This window comes from Microcaecilia unicolor, chromosome 4 (genome assembly GCF_901765095.1).
Source record: "Microcaecilia unicolor chromosome 4, aMicUni1.1, whole genome shotgun sequence".
NCBI classification, from domain to species: domain Eukaryota; kingdom Metazoa; phylum Chordata; class Amphibia; order Gymnophiona; family Siphonopidae; genus Microcaecilia; species Microcaecilia unicolor.
Genome location: NC_044034.1, coordinates 164,688,577 through 164,704,139, shown reverse-complemented (window position 1 = coordinate 164,704,139; position 15,563 = coordinate 164,688,577). Strand labels below are relative to the sequence as shown.

At 45.1% G+C, this 15,563-nt stretch overlaps 1 protein-coding gene across 7 annotated transcripts in view; it reads right to left on the bottom strand.

Moving 5' to 3' along the window:
* LARGE2 (LARGE xylosyl- and glucuronyltransferase 2) overlaps nt 1–15,563 on the bottom strand; it is a 76,105-nt gene that overhangs the window by 38,456 nt on the left and 22,086 nt on the right. For 5 of the 7 annotated variants that reach the window (XM_030200840.1, XM_030200844.1, XM_030200842.1 and 2 more), the window contains 4 exons: nt 8,528–8,704; nt 6,742–7,007; nt 657–739; nt 414–537 (listed from right to left, as the gene is read on the bottom strand). In XM_030200840.1, coding sequence (XP_030056700.1) covers nt 414–537; nt 657–739; nt 6,742–7,007; nt 8,528–8,627 — 573 coding nt within the window. In that variant the 5' untranslated portion in view covers nt 8,628–8,704. Of the gene's footprint in view, nt 1–413; nt 538–656; nt 740–6,741; nt 7,008–8,527; nt 8,705–13,944; nt 14,157–14,442; nt 14,579–15,563 lie in introns of those variants that run through there. The other 2 variants (XM_030200841.1, XM_030200839.1) reach the window with 2 other exon arrangements.

Genomic DNA, 15,563 nt, shown 5'->3' with positions numbered 1-15,563 from the left:
ACCTTGGCATTTGAGTGAAGGGTTCAAAGGATAAAGCAAACAGAGCAATAAAGGTCACCCCTAGTAGTTGCTCTGGTATGAACAGAAAAGGTCAGAATTGTAGCAACAGATATATAGTCCTATGGGCCCTATGTAGTCAACATTTTTTCCTACAGTCACAAAATGGAGGTAACTTAGTATGATAGCACAAAGCAAATCCCCATTCTGCACACTTAAAGGTCTCTCCTTTGATGCAGATGAGACGATAATATTGACACAAGTATCCTGGTTAAGCATTCGCCCAGCACTACCAGAAGTTCCCACTTAACTCAGCAGCACTTCCCACAGTGTAAACATTAACCATGCTGGTGGGTAGAGAATACCCATTGCTTATTCATAGCAAGGCATGCCTACAGAAGCTGGGCACTTCTTACCTTTAATTCATCTGCATGGTAGAAGCTTACGTAGATGAAGGGAACCATCCAGGACTGGAAGAGAGTATTGAGAATGTGTTGTGCCACTGCGTCTGTAATCAGGTGAAAGTGAAGGGGATTCTTCCTGTAAAAAATGTAAACCGATATAAAAAATGTGCTGGAGAGGGTCAGCCACAGAAACCCGTGAGAAAGGGGCAAAAGAGAAAGGACGGAGCCCCCATTTCCCTGCTCTGATTCTGTTACCTGTGAAAGAGGATGGACTTCACCAGGGTGACCACATCTCGGCTGCTGTCGTGCCCCGCACACACAATTGCTACATGGATAAGCTGCAGAGGTAGAAAGAATTTTTTACATTTTGTCTTGTACATGGTTGATATTTGATTTTATTATAGTCTATTGTATTTTATTTGCTGCTGTTTTCTTGTGATTATGGTGAATTATGCATTATCAGTAGGATATATCTATTGGTATTTATTAACTGCCTTTATGAACAGATTCACCCAAGGCGGTACATATCCAATCCAACTGCAGCTCCATATGAATTTGGGCGTCATTTAACCCTCCATTGCCTCAGGTACAAACAACTGAAAAAGTCGTGAGCTAAATCCACATAAGACTGAGATCATATCCAGCATAGCCTGGGCTTATAAGCGAGTTATACCTATCACACTATAAGCAAAACTCATATGGCGACACTACCCCACGAGAGTCAGAACATAAGCTCAGTATCCTGCTTGCAACAGTGGCCAATCCAGTCACAAGTACCTGGTAGAAATCTAATTAGTAGCAACATCAGGAACTTGTCCTGAACCCAGATACACTAACCGCTGTTACCACATCCTCCGGCGAGTTCCAGAGCTTAACTATTCTTTGAGTGAAAAAATACTTCCTCCTATTTGTTTTAAAAGTATTTTCATGAAATTTCATTGAGTGTCCTCTGGTCTTTGTACTTTTTGAAAGAGTGAAAAATTGATTCACTTTACCCGTTCTATACTGCTCAGGAGTTTTTAGACCTCAATCGTATCCCCCCTCAGCTGCCTCTCTCTTTTTTTTTTTTTAATTGTTTTATTTTAAGAGATTTACAATTTTATTCAAGTACAATACAGACAGAGAGGGTACTACAGTATACAATAGGACAAATCAAAAAGAAAAAAGCAAAACTGGGCCTTCAGAACTAGGACAACAGGAGTACTTTATTAATCAATGACCCAACACGGGCGCCTGCTTCAGGGGTCGATGTGCTGATGCAATGACGTGCAGATGACAAAACACAGGAGAAAGTGCTTCGTTTGAAGCTAGCGCTATAAGCGTTTTCTTCGCGATTGGAAAGATCGCAGATATCCTTTCAGTGCCTTAAGGCAATCGTGTTTTGTCATCTGTACGTCGTTGCATCAGCACATCGACCCCTGAAGCAGGCGCCTTTGTTGGCGCCGAAACACGGCCCGTGTCGGGTCATTGATTAATAAAGTACTCCTGTTGTCCTAGTTCTGAAGGCCCAGTTTTGCTTTTTTCTTTTCAATTTTATTCAAGTACATTTCTTGAAAACAGAAAAGATGACACTTATCATGATAAATTCTCATTTAGAGGGGCATAATCAAAAGGGGCGCCCAGGTTTTCCTGAGGACGTCCTCGCAGGATGTCCCGGCGAAGGGGCGGGGAAACCCGTATTATCGAAACAAGGTGGGCATCCATCTTTTGTTTCGATAATACGGTCAGGGACGCCCAAATCGCAAAATTTAGGTCAACCTTAGAGATTGTCGTCCCTGATTTTCGGCAATAATGGAAACTGAGGAAGCCCATCTCAGAAACGACCAAATCCAAGCCCTTTGGTCATGGGAGGAGACAGCATTCGTAGTGCATTGGTTTCCCCTCACATGCTAGGACACCAACTGGGCACCTTAGGGGGCACTGCAGTGGACTTCAGAAATTGCTCCCAGGTGCATAGCTCCCTTATCTTGTGTGCTGAGCCCGCCAAATCCCACTCCCCACAACTGTACACCACTACCATAGCCCTTATGGGTGAAGGGGGGCACCTACATGTGGGTACAGTGGGTTTGTGGTGGGTTTTGAAGGGCTCACATTTACCACCACAAGTGTAACAGGTAGGGGGGATGGGCCTGGGTCCGCCTGCCTGAAGTGCACTGCACCCACTAAAACTGCTTTAGGGATTTGCATACTGCTGTCATGGAGCTGGTTATGATATCTGAGGCTGGCATAGAGGCTGGAAAAAATATATTTAAAATTTTGTTTTGAGGGTGGGAGGGGGTTAGTGACCACTGGGGGAGTAAGGGGAGGTCATCCCCGATTCCCTCCGGTGGTCATCTGGTCATTTAGGGCACATTTTTGTGGCTTGGTCATAAGAAAAAAAGGACCAGGTAAAGTCGTCCAAGTGTTCGTCAGGGACGCCCTTCTTTTTTCCATTATGGGTCGAGGACGCCCATATGTTAGGCATGCTCCACTCCCCCCTCCCTACGCCTCCGACACGCCCCTGGGAACTTTGGTCATCCCCGCGACAGAAAGCAGTTGAAGATGCCCAAAATCGGCTTTTGATTATGCCGATTTGGGTGACCCTGTGAGAAGGATGCCCATCTTGCAATTTGTGTCGAAAGATGGTCGCCCTTCTCTTTCGAAAATAAGCCTGATAGGCAATGCTATGAAACTTATTCAAATATCACATGATCCTTTACTCATCTATAATTTCGAGAGAGGAGTGGCCTAGTGGTTAGGGTGGTGGACTTTGGTCCTGGGGAACTGAGGAACTGAGTTCAATTCCCACTTCAGGCACAGGCAGCTCCTTGTGACTCTGGGCAAGTCACTTAACCCTCCATTGCCCCATGTAAGCCGCATTGAGCCTGCCATGAGTGGGAAAGCACAGGGTACAAAAGTAACTAAAATAAATAAATATAGTCCACAAATATGGAGGCAATTCACAATTTTAAGGAAATTATAGAGAACAACTCTACTAATAAGGATTTGAAGGCTTGAATAAGAGAATCCAGGATTATTATTACTAATTACGGAGTAGAAGTAATTACTATTCTTGAATGTGACTTAGGTGTAACAGCCATCTTAGAATCTAAAAAGGAATTTAGTTGTTTAGGATCAAAAAATACATACTTAACTGAGTTTAGCTTTAATACACACTTACAGGGAAAGTTTTACCAAAATAAAACGCCCAATTGCAAAACATTTGGACGCAGTTTAAGAAACTCTTGCCGTTGTTGCCGTTGTCAAACCCACTCCATCATCTTCTAATGTTTGAGTTAAATTCAAGTCCAAAGTCTCTAACGGCCCTTCCATTCTTACTTCTCACTCTAATTCCTTTTTTACAAAAGGTAACAAATAGTAGATTTTTGAGATAGGAGGGTATGCGTGTTCTGGGATCTTCAAAATTTCAGTTAAATATTTTTTGAAAGTTATTAAAGGAGCGATTGAAACCTGTTTAGCAAAATTGATTAATCTCAATATATTTGAGCATTGTTGGTTCTCTAGAATTTCAATCTTATTCTGCAAGTACATGCTCTCTTTTATCAGATTTACTTGGATTTGTTGGCAATTTTGTATACTTTTGGAGTTATTTCCAATCTCTTTATCCAGTGTAGCAATCTTTTCTTCTATTACAGGTATTTGTCCCGATAGAGTTTGAGACTGTTGACTTAATGAGATAAGCTTTTGAGAGAAAGAAGCTTCTAGGCCCACTAACGCCTCTCCGATAGCGTCTAACGTAATTGTGTCAGGTTTTTTGGGCAAAAAAGACTTACTTAATAAGCCAAGCTCACTTAATAAGCCAAGCTCAGATGAACGATCCTTTGGCGGCTGTCTCTCCCTTGTCATGTTGTTCCCAACAAGAACACTCTCTCCACCTTCACACACTGTTGCCAGTGCAGAAACATCTGGTGCTACAACACTCGAGTTGGCGCCCGTGCCAGGAGGCCCCGTCGCTACTTGGAGACTAAGGGCTTCTCGGTGTATCCGCCGGCTTAGGGGGAGGATTCCGTACTTCGGGACTAAATTATATTTCTGCTTCTGGTTGGGAGCGTAGCATACCTCTTCCCTACGTTCTCCAGCTGCAAAGAAAGTCCCGACGCTATTCCTTGACCAAAGAAACAGTCCAACGCCCCCACCACAGGCGAGACAGGCACTGCAGGGCTAGCGCGTTGTCTGCCCCTCCTCTTAGGCATAAGGGGAAAGAAAAGAAAAGCTTTAATTCCCAAAGTGGCAGAGGTAAGTTTAGAGTGTCTTCTCTCTGCTCCCTTCAGGCCGCCATCTTGCCCCAGCTGTCTCTTTTCCAAGCTGAAGAGCCCTAACCTCTTTAGTCTTTCCTCATATGGGAGGAGTTCCATCCCCTTTATCATTTTGGTTGCTCTTCTTAGAACCTTTTCTAATTCCACTATATATTTTTTTGAGATGTGGAGGGGCATAATCGAACAAAAACGTCTATCTCCATGGGTGTTTATCTCCGAGAACGGGTCCGTGAAAGGGCTGACCGAACCGTATTTTTGAAAAACATAGATGTCCATGTTTTATTCGACAATTTGTGAGCTGGGCGTTTTTGTTTTTCAGCGATAATGGGAAATGAAAGCCCCCAGCTCAAAAACGTATAAATCCAAGGCATTTGTTCATGGGAGGGGCCAGGATTCGTAGTGCACTGATCCCCCTCACATGCCAGGACACCAACCGGGCACCCTAGGGGGCACTTTTACAAAAACAAAAAAAAAGGTAAAACAGCTCCCAGATGCATAGCACCCTTCCCTTGTGTGTTGAGCCCCCCAAATCCCCCTCAAAACCCACTGCCCACAAGCCTACACCATTACTATAGCCCTAAGGGGTGAAGGGGGGCACCTACATGTGGGTACAGTGGGTTTGGGGGGGTTGGACGACTAAGCATTAAGCAGCACAACTGTAACAGGTAGGGGGAGGATGGGCCTGGGTCCACCTGCCTGAAGTCCACTGCACCCCCTAACAACTGCTCCAGGGACCTGCATACTGCTGCCAGGGAGGTGGGTATGACATTTGAGGGTGAAAATAACAAGTTGTGAAACATCATTTTTTGTGGTGGGAGGGGGTTAGTGACCACTGGGGGAGTCAGGGGAGGTCATCCCCGATTCCCTCTGGTGGTAATCTGGTCATTTAGGGCACTTTTTGGGGCCTTATTCGTGAAAAAACAGGGTCCAGGAAAAGTGCCCTAAATTCTAGCTACAAACGCATACTTTTTTTCCATTATCGGCGAAAGGCGCCCATCTCTGTTCGGGTGATAACCGTGCCCCAGTCCTGCCTTCACCACGCCTCCGACAGCCCCCGTCAACTTTGTACGCTTCCGCGATGGAGTGCAGTTGAAAACGTCCAAGTTCGGCTTTCGATTATACCGCGTTATTCGTTTTTGTGAGATAAACGTCCATCTCCCGATTTAGGTCGGAACTTGGGCGTTTTTCTCGTTCGATTATAAGCAGGATAGTGACCAAAATTTACCCTCCCAACATAGGAGAGCTTCTACCAGGACATGGGGTACATAGAAAGTACTATCACATGATTCAACCACCAACCCTTATACACACAAGCTTCAATCAAGCAAGCATCCATATTACCAAATTCAGATGTGTGGAATAAAGAACTGTACAGCCAAGAGCCAATCACAATGCAGCTTTTCACCAGAAAGCCACCATTTACAGAGGTCCAGTGACAGAGCAAAGCAGGACAACTCTGAAGCCTACTGAGAAGAGACTGCAGTCAAAGCAAAAAACTGGTCCTGACAGTCACATGCAAACCCAAAGAACCATCAGCACATCCTTTACCTGCTGGGAGGGTCAGCAAGTTTCAAATAGCCCAGTTACCTGGCTAAAGAAGTTTTTACATTGCCCTCAGAATGCATGTGTATATGTGCAAAGCTGCCCTGGGTATGTGTTAGTTTATACGCAAATACAGTTCAATATTTAGAACCATGATGTCCAATTATGCATTTTACGTTAAATCTTAACAATACTGTACTGTGAGGTGATCCCTTTCCTTGTGAATCAACAATATCTAGCCCCCGCTACAAATAATTAAAATAAGCTGGGGGCTTCTCGAGGCCTTTTCCTCTTGAAAACGTGCACTCTCCAGCTAAATCTTTTAGCCTGGTGAGATTATACTCTTGGTATTAGATTCCCTATGAATTATAGATATTGTCAATTCTGCATTTTCACAGGATTGTTCTGGAATATGTAGTGTAAGGGTGATCATGATTATTGAGTTTAATTAGCAAAGTCTCAGGAGGAGTCTAGGGGCCCAAAATTGAATGGAGAGACTGCAGGCTGTGGAGGACTGCCTCGCACCAACTCCAAGTTCTCACCTCACATTTAGGAACCATGGGCTGCTTAACGCACTTGCTCTGGTTAGCTCTTTCTTGCTCCGTGGCTTCCCCATCTTCTGCTGATGAAGCCCATTGCTCATTTGCATGGCTGCCATCCATGCCTTTGCCTTGTGACCGGCCAAGCTGAACCCAAAGGCGCTGATTCTCGCTCTCTACTTTCCGCAACCGCATCTCCAAAGCCTCGCGCTGCAGGTGCCAGGTGGATGGGCTCTCCAGACATGGCTGCAGCAGCACTGATTCACCACCTAGTAAAAAGAGTAGAATACAAACACTCATCTTTTGCTCTCCACATTCTTCAAGCCATTACTTCAAATCCTCCCTCAGAATTCCCTCTATCCTGACTCTCATTAGTTAGACATCACACATGGCTCCATCTTAGAAGGTATCTTTATTTATGCTTTCTATCACCTAACCGCACCCCACCCCGGTTAATATATTTTATTGAGTTTGTAAATAATACAAAGATAAAATTGTACAGTAACTGGGTTAATCTACTGTAAAGGTTAATAAATAAAAACAAAACATGGAAAATAAGGAGATACCTTCATATCGGATTAACTTAGTATCTACAAAATACCAGTTTTCATAAGCCAAAGTCTCTTTCCTCAGATCAGGAAATGAAGAGTAAAACGATAACAATATAAGAATATATACATGAAAACATAAAAGCATTACAATGACAGTGTCAAGGGACAACATAGAGGTGTGAGGGGGAGGGAGGAGTAATAGGGAGAGATGGAGGGATGATCAGAATATGACAAAGCAGTAGAATTTTATGGTTTACAACTGATAAACACAAAGTTAAAATAACAAGATAGTGACAAAGATCTAGATTTTGTATCACATTATAAAGGATAACATTCTACTGCTTTGAAACCTTCTGATCACACACCCATCCTTCCCTCCCCCCTCCCCCATCCACACACACATCTCTACTTTCCCCTTGAGACTGTCATTGTATTGCTTTTTAGTTTCACTTATATATTCCAATATCGTCATTTTTTGCTCATACCGCCCGGACCTGAGGAAGGAGGATCTGGCCCCCAAAAGGTAGACAAAAATGTATAAAGTTAGTCCAACATAAGAATAGCCATACTGGGTCAGACCAATGGTCCATACAGCCCAGTATACTGTTTCCAACAGTGGCCAATCCAGGTCACAAGTACCTGGCAGAAACCCAATAAGTATCAAGATTCCATGCTACCAATCCCAGGGCAGGCAAGGTTACATCTTATTTTCCGTTTTTTCTTTTATTTATTAAGGAATACATGTGAGTAGCTTTTAAAACTAATTTTGAAAGAGACTGTGGTCGTGGACCCGCTAGCCGACTTTCAAGAAGCCATTCCTTGGTGAGTTTTCAGTTTTGAAACCATACAGTGGCTAGAAGAACATGGATTTTTAAAAATCATGTGTACCTTACTGCTGCCAAGTATATGGGATATACAATTCGTGGGGTTCTAGAAATCCCACCCAGAGACAACTCCCAAAAACAGTCTGACAAGGGCTCTGCCCCTTTCTGTCATCCCAGTAGTGGGCTACATGAGTTATACTTCCTTGATATCTGTGGCACCTTGTCCTACTCTCAAGACTTCAGTGGGACATCACTCGCACACCTGGGATGGCAGGATTGGGCACAGAGCTCAGGTTACTGCTATCCTGCTTATGCCTTAAGTATGCTGCTTCTTCAGGTGTGGTTAGTGAAATTTCTTAAAACATCTCATTAAAAGTATGGAATAAACAAATTCTTTAACACCTTCCAACTCACATTCCAAATTGCCCACAAGCAGGTAGAGACATGTCAGCAAAATAGAAAGGGACACCACAGCAACCAGGACTTTTAGTTTCCCCCGGAAAGAATAAAGCATGGTGGGAAGTCCAGGTCAAAGGGCAGGAGGTGATCAGGTTGGAAGGCCCAGTCCACATGGATTCCACATCCTATTCCCTGCAAAAGAACAACAACAGGGGTGTTTGAGGACAGAATCTCTCCAATAGTCACAATAAGGGGGTCCTACTCAAGCTCCAGGGGCAGCAGAACATCTTTTTTTTTATTTGGGGAGAAGGTAGGGTTGCTAACTAGATGCAAATTTGCCTGACAGGGTTGATTCAGTTCATGCAGGGACTTGTGGTTCTGATTTCCCCATTGGATTCCCTAAGAAAAACCAGGCTACAAGTCCAAGCATACATTGGGGTAAGCCCAGGACTGGATCAACCCTGTCAGGTGAATCTGGAGCTAGTTGGGAACCCTAGGAGAAGGGGAGAGAGGGAACATACCAACCTCTTGCCTTCTCCCTAAATTCCCTAGTTGCTGATGCTATGTTTTGCAAATTATTGGTAGGGCCATGGCCCCAGTTGCCCACCCCATTCTACTACCTATGTCGTGCTCTCTCTCGCATGTAGTATGTATTATTCAGTGCAGAAAATGTGAAGAAGGGAGCTATTTTGGGGAAATGGGCCAAATGCTAAAGACAAGAATCAATTCAAACAAGCACCACAATAGACTCCATAAAGCAAACCACTAACCCATTTGGAGAAAGAGAAATTAGTCTTACCTGATCATTTTCTTTCCATTAGTCCTTCCCACTATTTCAGAACCTGTGGGATAGTTGTGTCTATCAACCAGCATGTGGAAATAGGTTCTGTCCTTGGATCCCTCCTTTTTTCCATCTATACCTCTTCCCTTGGTACCCTGATTTCATCCCATGGCTTTCAATACCATCTTTACGCAGATGACTCTCAGATCTACATCTCCACCCCTGAAATATCAACCTCAATCCAGGACAAAATTTCAGCCTGCTTGTCCGACATTGCTGCTTGGATGTCTCAACGCCATCTGAAGCTAAACATGACCAAAACTGAACTTCTCATTTTTCCCCCTAAGCCACCCTCCCCTCTTCCCCCTTTCTCTATCTCTGTTAATGGCTCTCACATCCTCCCTGTCTCCTCGGCTCATAACCTTGGAGTCATCTTCGATTCCTCTCTCTCCTTCTCTGCTCATATTCAACAGATCGCCAAAACCTGTCGTTTCTTTACCTACAACATTAGCAAAATCCGCCCCTTCCTTTCTGATTACGCTACCAGAACCCTTATCCACACCCTTGTCACCTCTCGTTTGGACTATTGCAATTTACTTCTCACTGGTCTTCCGCTCAGCCATCTCGCTCCTCTCCAATCTGTCCAAAATTCTGCGGCACGACTTATGTTCCGCCAGAATCATTATACCCACACTAGCCCACTCCTCAAGTCACTTCACTGGCTCCCTATCCGCTTCCGCATACAGTTTAAACTTCTCTTACTGTCCTTTAAGTGCATCCACTCTGCAGCCCCCCCCCCCCCATTACCTCTCTGCTCTCAACTCTCCCTACATTCCTTACCGTGAACTCCGCTCACTGGACAAATCTCTCTTGTCGTCCCCCTTCTCCTCTACTGCTAACTCCAGGCTTCGTTCCTTTTCTCTCGCGGCACCTTATGCCTGGAATCAACTTCCTGGACCTATACGTCTAGCTCCATCTCTATCTGTTTTCAAATCCATGCTGAAAACCCACCTTTTCACTGCTGCTTTTGGCTCCTAGCCTCTACTCATTTGCCCTCCCTTGTTCCTTCCTTCCTTCCTTCTCACCCAGTACGTCCCTCATCCGTAACTGTCTTGTCTGTCTGTATTATTTAGATTGTAAGCTCTTTTGAGCAGGGACTGTCTCTTTGTGTCAGGTGTTCAGCGCTGCATGCATCTGGTAGCGCTATACAAATGCTAATAATAATAATAATAATTGAAAACTGAGCTGAGACATATCTTTCTTGACATCTAGTCCAGCTCCTCAGTATTTACATAGACAAGCAGTAAGGATAAACTCACAATAAACAACAAATTTAAACAACTTGCTAACCTAACACTAACCAGATAAGCAGTCAAAAGCGTAGCATAGCATAGTCCCAAGATGTGAGTCAGGATCCCTCCCCTGCAGCAAGTAGAACTTGCAGCCCCCAAGGCAGTTCCAAGTCAAACTTTAGGCAGACATCACTGCCAGCTGCTCCCCTCAAGCTCACAATTGCCACAAGTCTTACCCCAGATGAGAAAGAATCAGAACTGATACTCTGTCCCATGCTCTCCAGTAAACCTCTTTCCTTCTCCTTTCTTTTTTTTAAGGTTGTAATGCTGGAAAAGGAGAGAGGTGAAGGGAGGGATGAAAGGGATCTGAAGACTTCCAGATATGACTCTGCAGACTCAAGCCACCTGCAAGTCTCAACTGGGAACCAGTTGACCAACTGGACCAGGAGCAAATCACTCAGGCTGAAAAGTGTGTCCGTCCACCTGCTGGAGATAGAAAATACTGAGGAGCTGGTCTAGAAACCAAAAGAAATATGTGTCAGCTCAGTTTTCAGTTCTCTATCTCCGTCTGCTGGTTGATAGACACAACTATCCCACAGGTTCTGGAATAGTGGGAAGCTACATAAAGGAAATTGCCACAAGACAAATCAAAGTGACACCTCTGTGGGTGAGCATTTTTCAGGATCAGAGCACTGCATCAGTGACCTTATGGTCAGAATACTGAGAGGAGATTTTACAACAGTCCAGGAACATAAGACTTTGAAGTTAAAATAAGATATTTTGACACCAACAAGGAAGGACTAAACAAAGATCTGGGGGGTTTTATTGTACTATAAACCATGAAATTTATACTGCTTTGTCACATTGTGATTATCCATCTCTTCCTGTTTCCAAACCTCCATCTCTGCTTTTCTCCTTGAGCATTGGAATGCTTTTATGTTTCACCTATATATTCTGATATTTGTCAACATTTGCTCATTCTGATCTGAAAAAGAAGGTATTGCCTTCAAAAGTTAATCAAAAATGTATTAAGTTAGTGCAGTAAAAAAGATATCTAATTTTTTTGTTTTGTTCTATTTCTATTTTAATTACTGAGCGGTCCTTTTACTAATGATTTCACATGCTAACAGAATTAATGCACGCTAAATGCTAGAATCACATTTTATACCTATGGGCTTCTTAGCATTTAGTGCATGCTGATTCCATTAGTGCACAGTAAGCTTTAGTAAAAGGGCCCGAGTAAACTCAGACATGGGGAAAACACCAGTAAATTCACTAGCAAATACTTGGTGTACTGTGGAAATGCTATGACTGAGAGAATCCAAAGAAGAATGTGCATTGAAGGGACATTTAGAACCTACAGTGGCAGGGGAATGATGACCCTATAGCAGGTCAGGAGAACCTATTCATTCCTTACAGGATGAAGTGAATTGCATAAGGAGGGGGGAGGGAGCAAGTGAGAACACAGCAGAGACAGCAGCACATTATCACTGCAGGACTGGGATCTTGTAAAGGCTTAGAAGGTTAAGGCCAGGAATGGACTGAGGGTGGTTTGGGCCCCTGCCCAGCCACTACCCGACACTCCCTGCCACCCCTGCCGACGCCCCTACTGCCCCGGTCCTACCTGAGGGGTCCTGGTGGTCTCTGTGGGGGAGGGGCATGTTTTTTCCTGCCCGCTGCACTGCCATTATTCCCCCGCCTGCTGGCACTGCCATTTTCAAAATCCAGGCCGAGACTTCCCGCGGTAGTCTCGCGGGTCTTGACAGTCTCGCAAGACTTCCACAGGGAGTCTCAGCCGCCATTTTTAAAATAAGATGGTGCAAGGTGGGGGGGGGGGGGGGAGGGGAAATAGCAGCAGCCCTGCAGGCCGGGCAAGAAAAAACATGTTCCCCTCCCTGCAGAGGCCACTAGATCACCAGCGACATGCTGGGCATCCAGGCCTCCGAACAGAGCCTCTGGGCCCCCTACAGCCAGGCCCTCAGGCACTGCCCAGTTGCCTGAATGGTCAGTCCGCCCCTGGTTAAGGCTTTTTAGCTTGGATAAAAGATGACAGGGGGATATGATAGAGCAGGGATGGGCATCCATGGTCCTGAAGGGTCACAACTCAGTAGGGTTTTCAAGATTTCCACAATGAACATGCATTAGATTGACTTGCTTCCATTGTATGCAAATGGCTCTCATGCACATTCATTGTGGAAATAACTCAGCTGGGTTGTAGCCGTTGAGGTTCATGGTTGCCCTCTCCTGTGATAGAGGTTTACAAAATCATGAGTGGTGTACAAATTCATAAAGAATATTTTTCTTTAACCCTGACAAAAACAATACAACCAAAGGACATTCCAGGAAAATAACAAGTGACAGATTTAAATCAAAATTTAGAGCCCTTTTTTTTTCAGTCAGCAAACAGGTGGGTTGTAGAATTTGTTGCTAAAGAATGCGGTCAAGGCTTATAGATAGCTGAGTTAATGCAGTTTGGGAGAAGGTTCTAGAGGACTGGTCCATTAAAAATATCAGCCAAACAGACCCTGGTGTCTGCAGCTCATTCTTCTGGAGGTTAGCCTTAGGGAAGGGCCTTTTCTATTAGCATTTGCTGAGTTTTTCCAGGTGACCCGGTCACTCTCAGGACAGCAGGATGCTCAGTTTTGATGGACCACTGATCTGCCTCAGCAGGGCACTTTTTTTATTCCCTCATCGGAGAACAGGTACAGCACAGGCAGCAGCTACACAGTCTGATCTTAATGCACAGGTGCTAGAACAGGGAGTGTGAGAGCACCCCTGGTTCGAGATGCAAGGAATGCTGACCACTTTTAAAAGGGGTGCCATGTTCCTCTATAGAAGCTTTTATACATGTTTTATGTCTAGAGGATAAAAGAGGCGTTCAGCACTCCTACCCAATTATATCCCCAAGCACAAAACTGGGATAAAAGTTCAGCAGAGACACGTGTTCATACGCACAGGAGCCGACAGAGAATTGCAATTACACAGAGACAAATACATGTGTGTGCAGAGGCATCGCACATGTTGGACAAACATGCAATGAGGCACAACGACACAGGTTAACAGAGAAACACATCTGCAGAGACACACACATAAAAACAAAGGTAAAGAGGCAGAGAAAAAGTAAGCAACCTCCCCCACCCCCTACCCCACAACACATGCAGAGACAAAGACGCAGAACGATAGGACACACACACACACACACACACACACACACACACACATAGAAAAGGACAGAGGGAGGCAGCACACCTGAGACTCCAGAGAGGGAGACAGGCAGGCCAGAGACTCCACACACTAGAGAGATTGCACAGATGCCACACAGTGTGCCTGCGGTTGGTGCTCACACAGGGATCCTTTACCTTCCTCCTCCTCCTCTTGTAGGGAATTTGGAGAAGCTGCCTTGTGCCACGTCTGAGCTCCCAACGCCACTTTCTCAGGTGCCTCCAGCGGGATCCTTTGTTAGGTTTTAACAATTAATCCTCTCATGAGCCAAACACTAGCTGCTTTCAAACATTCCAGTGTCCCAGGACGCTGCCTTCACACTGGCACATTCTCCTGCTGACTTTAGAAAGTCAAAGTCAGAATGGAGAGGCAGGGAGGGAAAATGTGGCTGGAACCCCTCCCCTGCCGGCCCCCACCTTGAATCAAATTTCACTTTCAAGCTGAGAGAGGACAATGGTTTTTGTGAGTAACTGCCCCTCTTCATCCCACCTCCCTCTGGGAAGGCACCTTCCAGACCTCTCAGGAAATGTTTCACAGGAAATAAAAGAAAGGTAAAGTGAAGGGCAGGGAGCGGACACAGAATACAGGCAGGAGGCAGAGCTAGTGGGCACAGACACAGAGAGTATGGGACCCACCTGAGGAGCACCTTGAACCACCAAAGTACAGAGAGAGAGAAGCCCAACAGAGAACACAGTGCTGGGCACAGAGCCTGAGATTCATTCAAGTGGGGCATTGCACACCACGGTGTGCAAGATCCTTCCAAGAAGAACAACCCATAGGACAAAGACTGAACACCAAGCACAAGATTCACTCAAGCAGCTCAGTCACAAGATTCAACACAAGCCAGCCACTGTTTGCTCCTCCTGCCAAAAAGAACAGACACACCGAGCAAGCAGAGGCACATTTAACAACAGGCAGACAAGGCAAGTGCCTAGGGGCAGCTGCCCCGTTGTGAATCACTTGTTTTATAGTTTCAGCTGTGGCATCAGGCCATCTTGTGTGGGTGGAGGAAATGGGGTTAGCATTGCCTAAGGGCAGCTGGGGGTATAAATCTGAGTGAGACAATAGTGGACGACACATGGATGAACAGAAACACCCACCAGCAAAGCACAAACAGGGTGTAGAGCCTAGATGATGTATAATAATGATATAAATATTTTACACAATCTAAGGATGCAAAAGGAGGTTAAGTGACTTGCTGATGACAGTAATGGGATTGAAACCTGTCTCTAAGTATCATACATTTGAGTCCTGCACACTAGCCAGTACTGAACTGTCACACTGAAACAAGCAAAGTGCAGAAAGAGAGGCTGGGGATGCAGAAACCTTTCTTCCAAAAGACAGAGAAAGGGGCCCCAGGCATGCACAGGCAGGAATGCCAGGTATGCAGAAGCAGAATCTGCAGTATGTATCCTCAGGCTGCAAGTGGTTAACAGCCTCACACCCATTGCTCATAAGCCTGGCTGTACTCATATCCACCTATCTGGCAGGAGTTCCAATAGGAAGAAGACAAGAGCAGTAGCATGCTGCCACACAGTGGCAAGGGCAGCATAATGCATGTGCCATAGTTCTTTGCAAAGCCACTGTTGCATTATGGGGTCCTTTTACCAAGCTGCAGGAAAAAGGGCCCTGCGCAAGTGGCAGGAGCCATTTGTCCCATTTGCCAGGGCCCTTTTTACCACAGCAGGTAAAAAAGCCCCCAGACACACATGGCCATGCGGTAAGAAAACTCTTACCGCATGGCCATGTGGTGGGG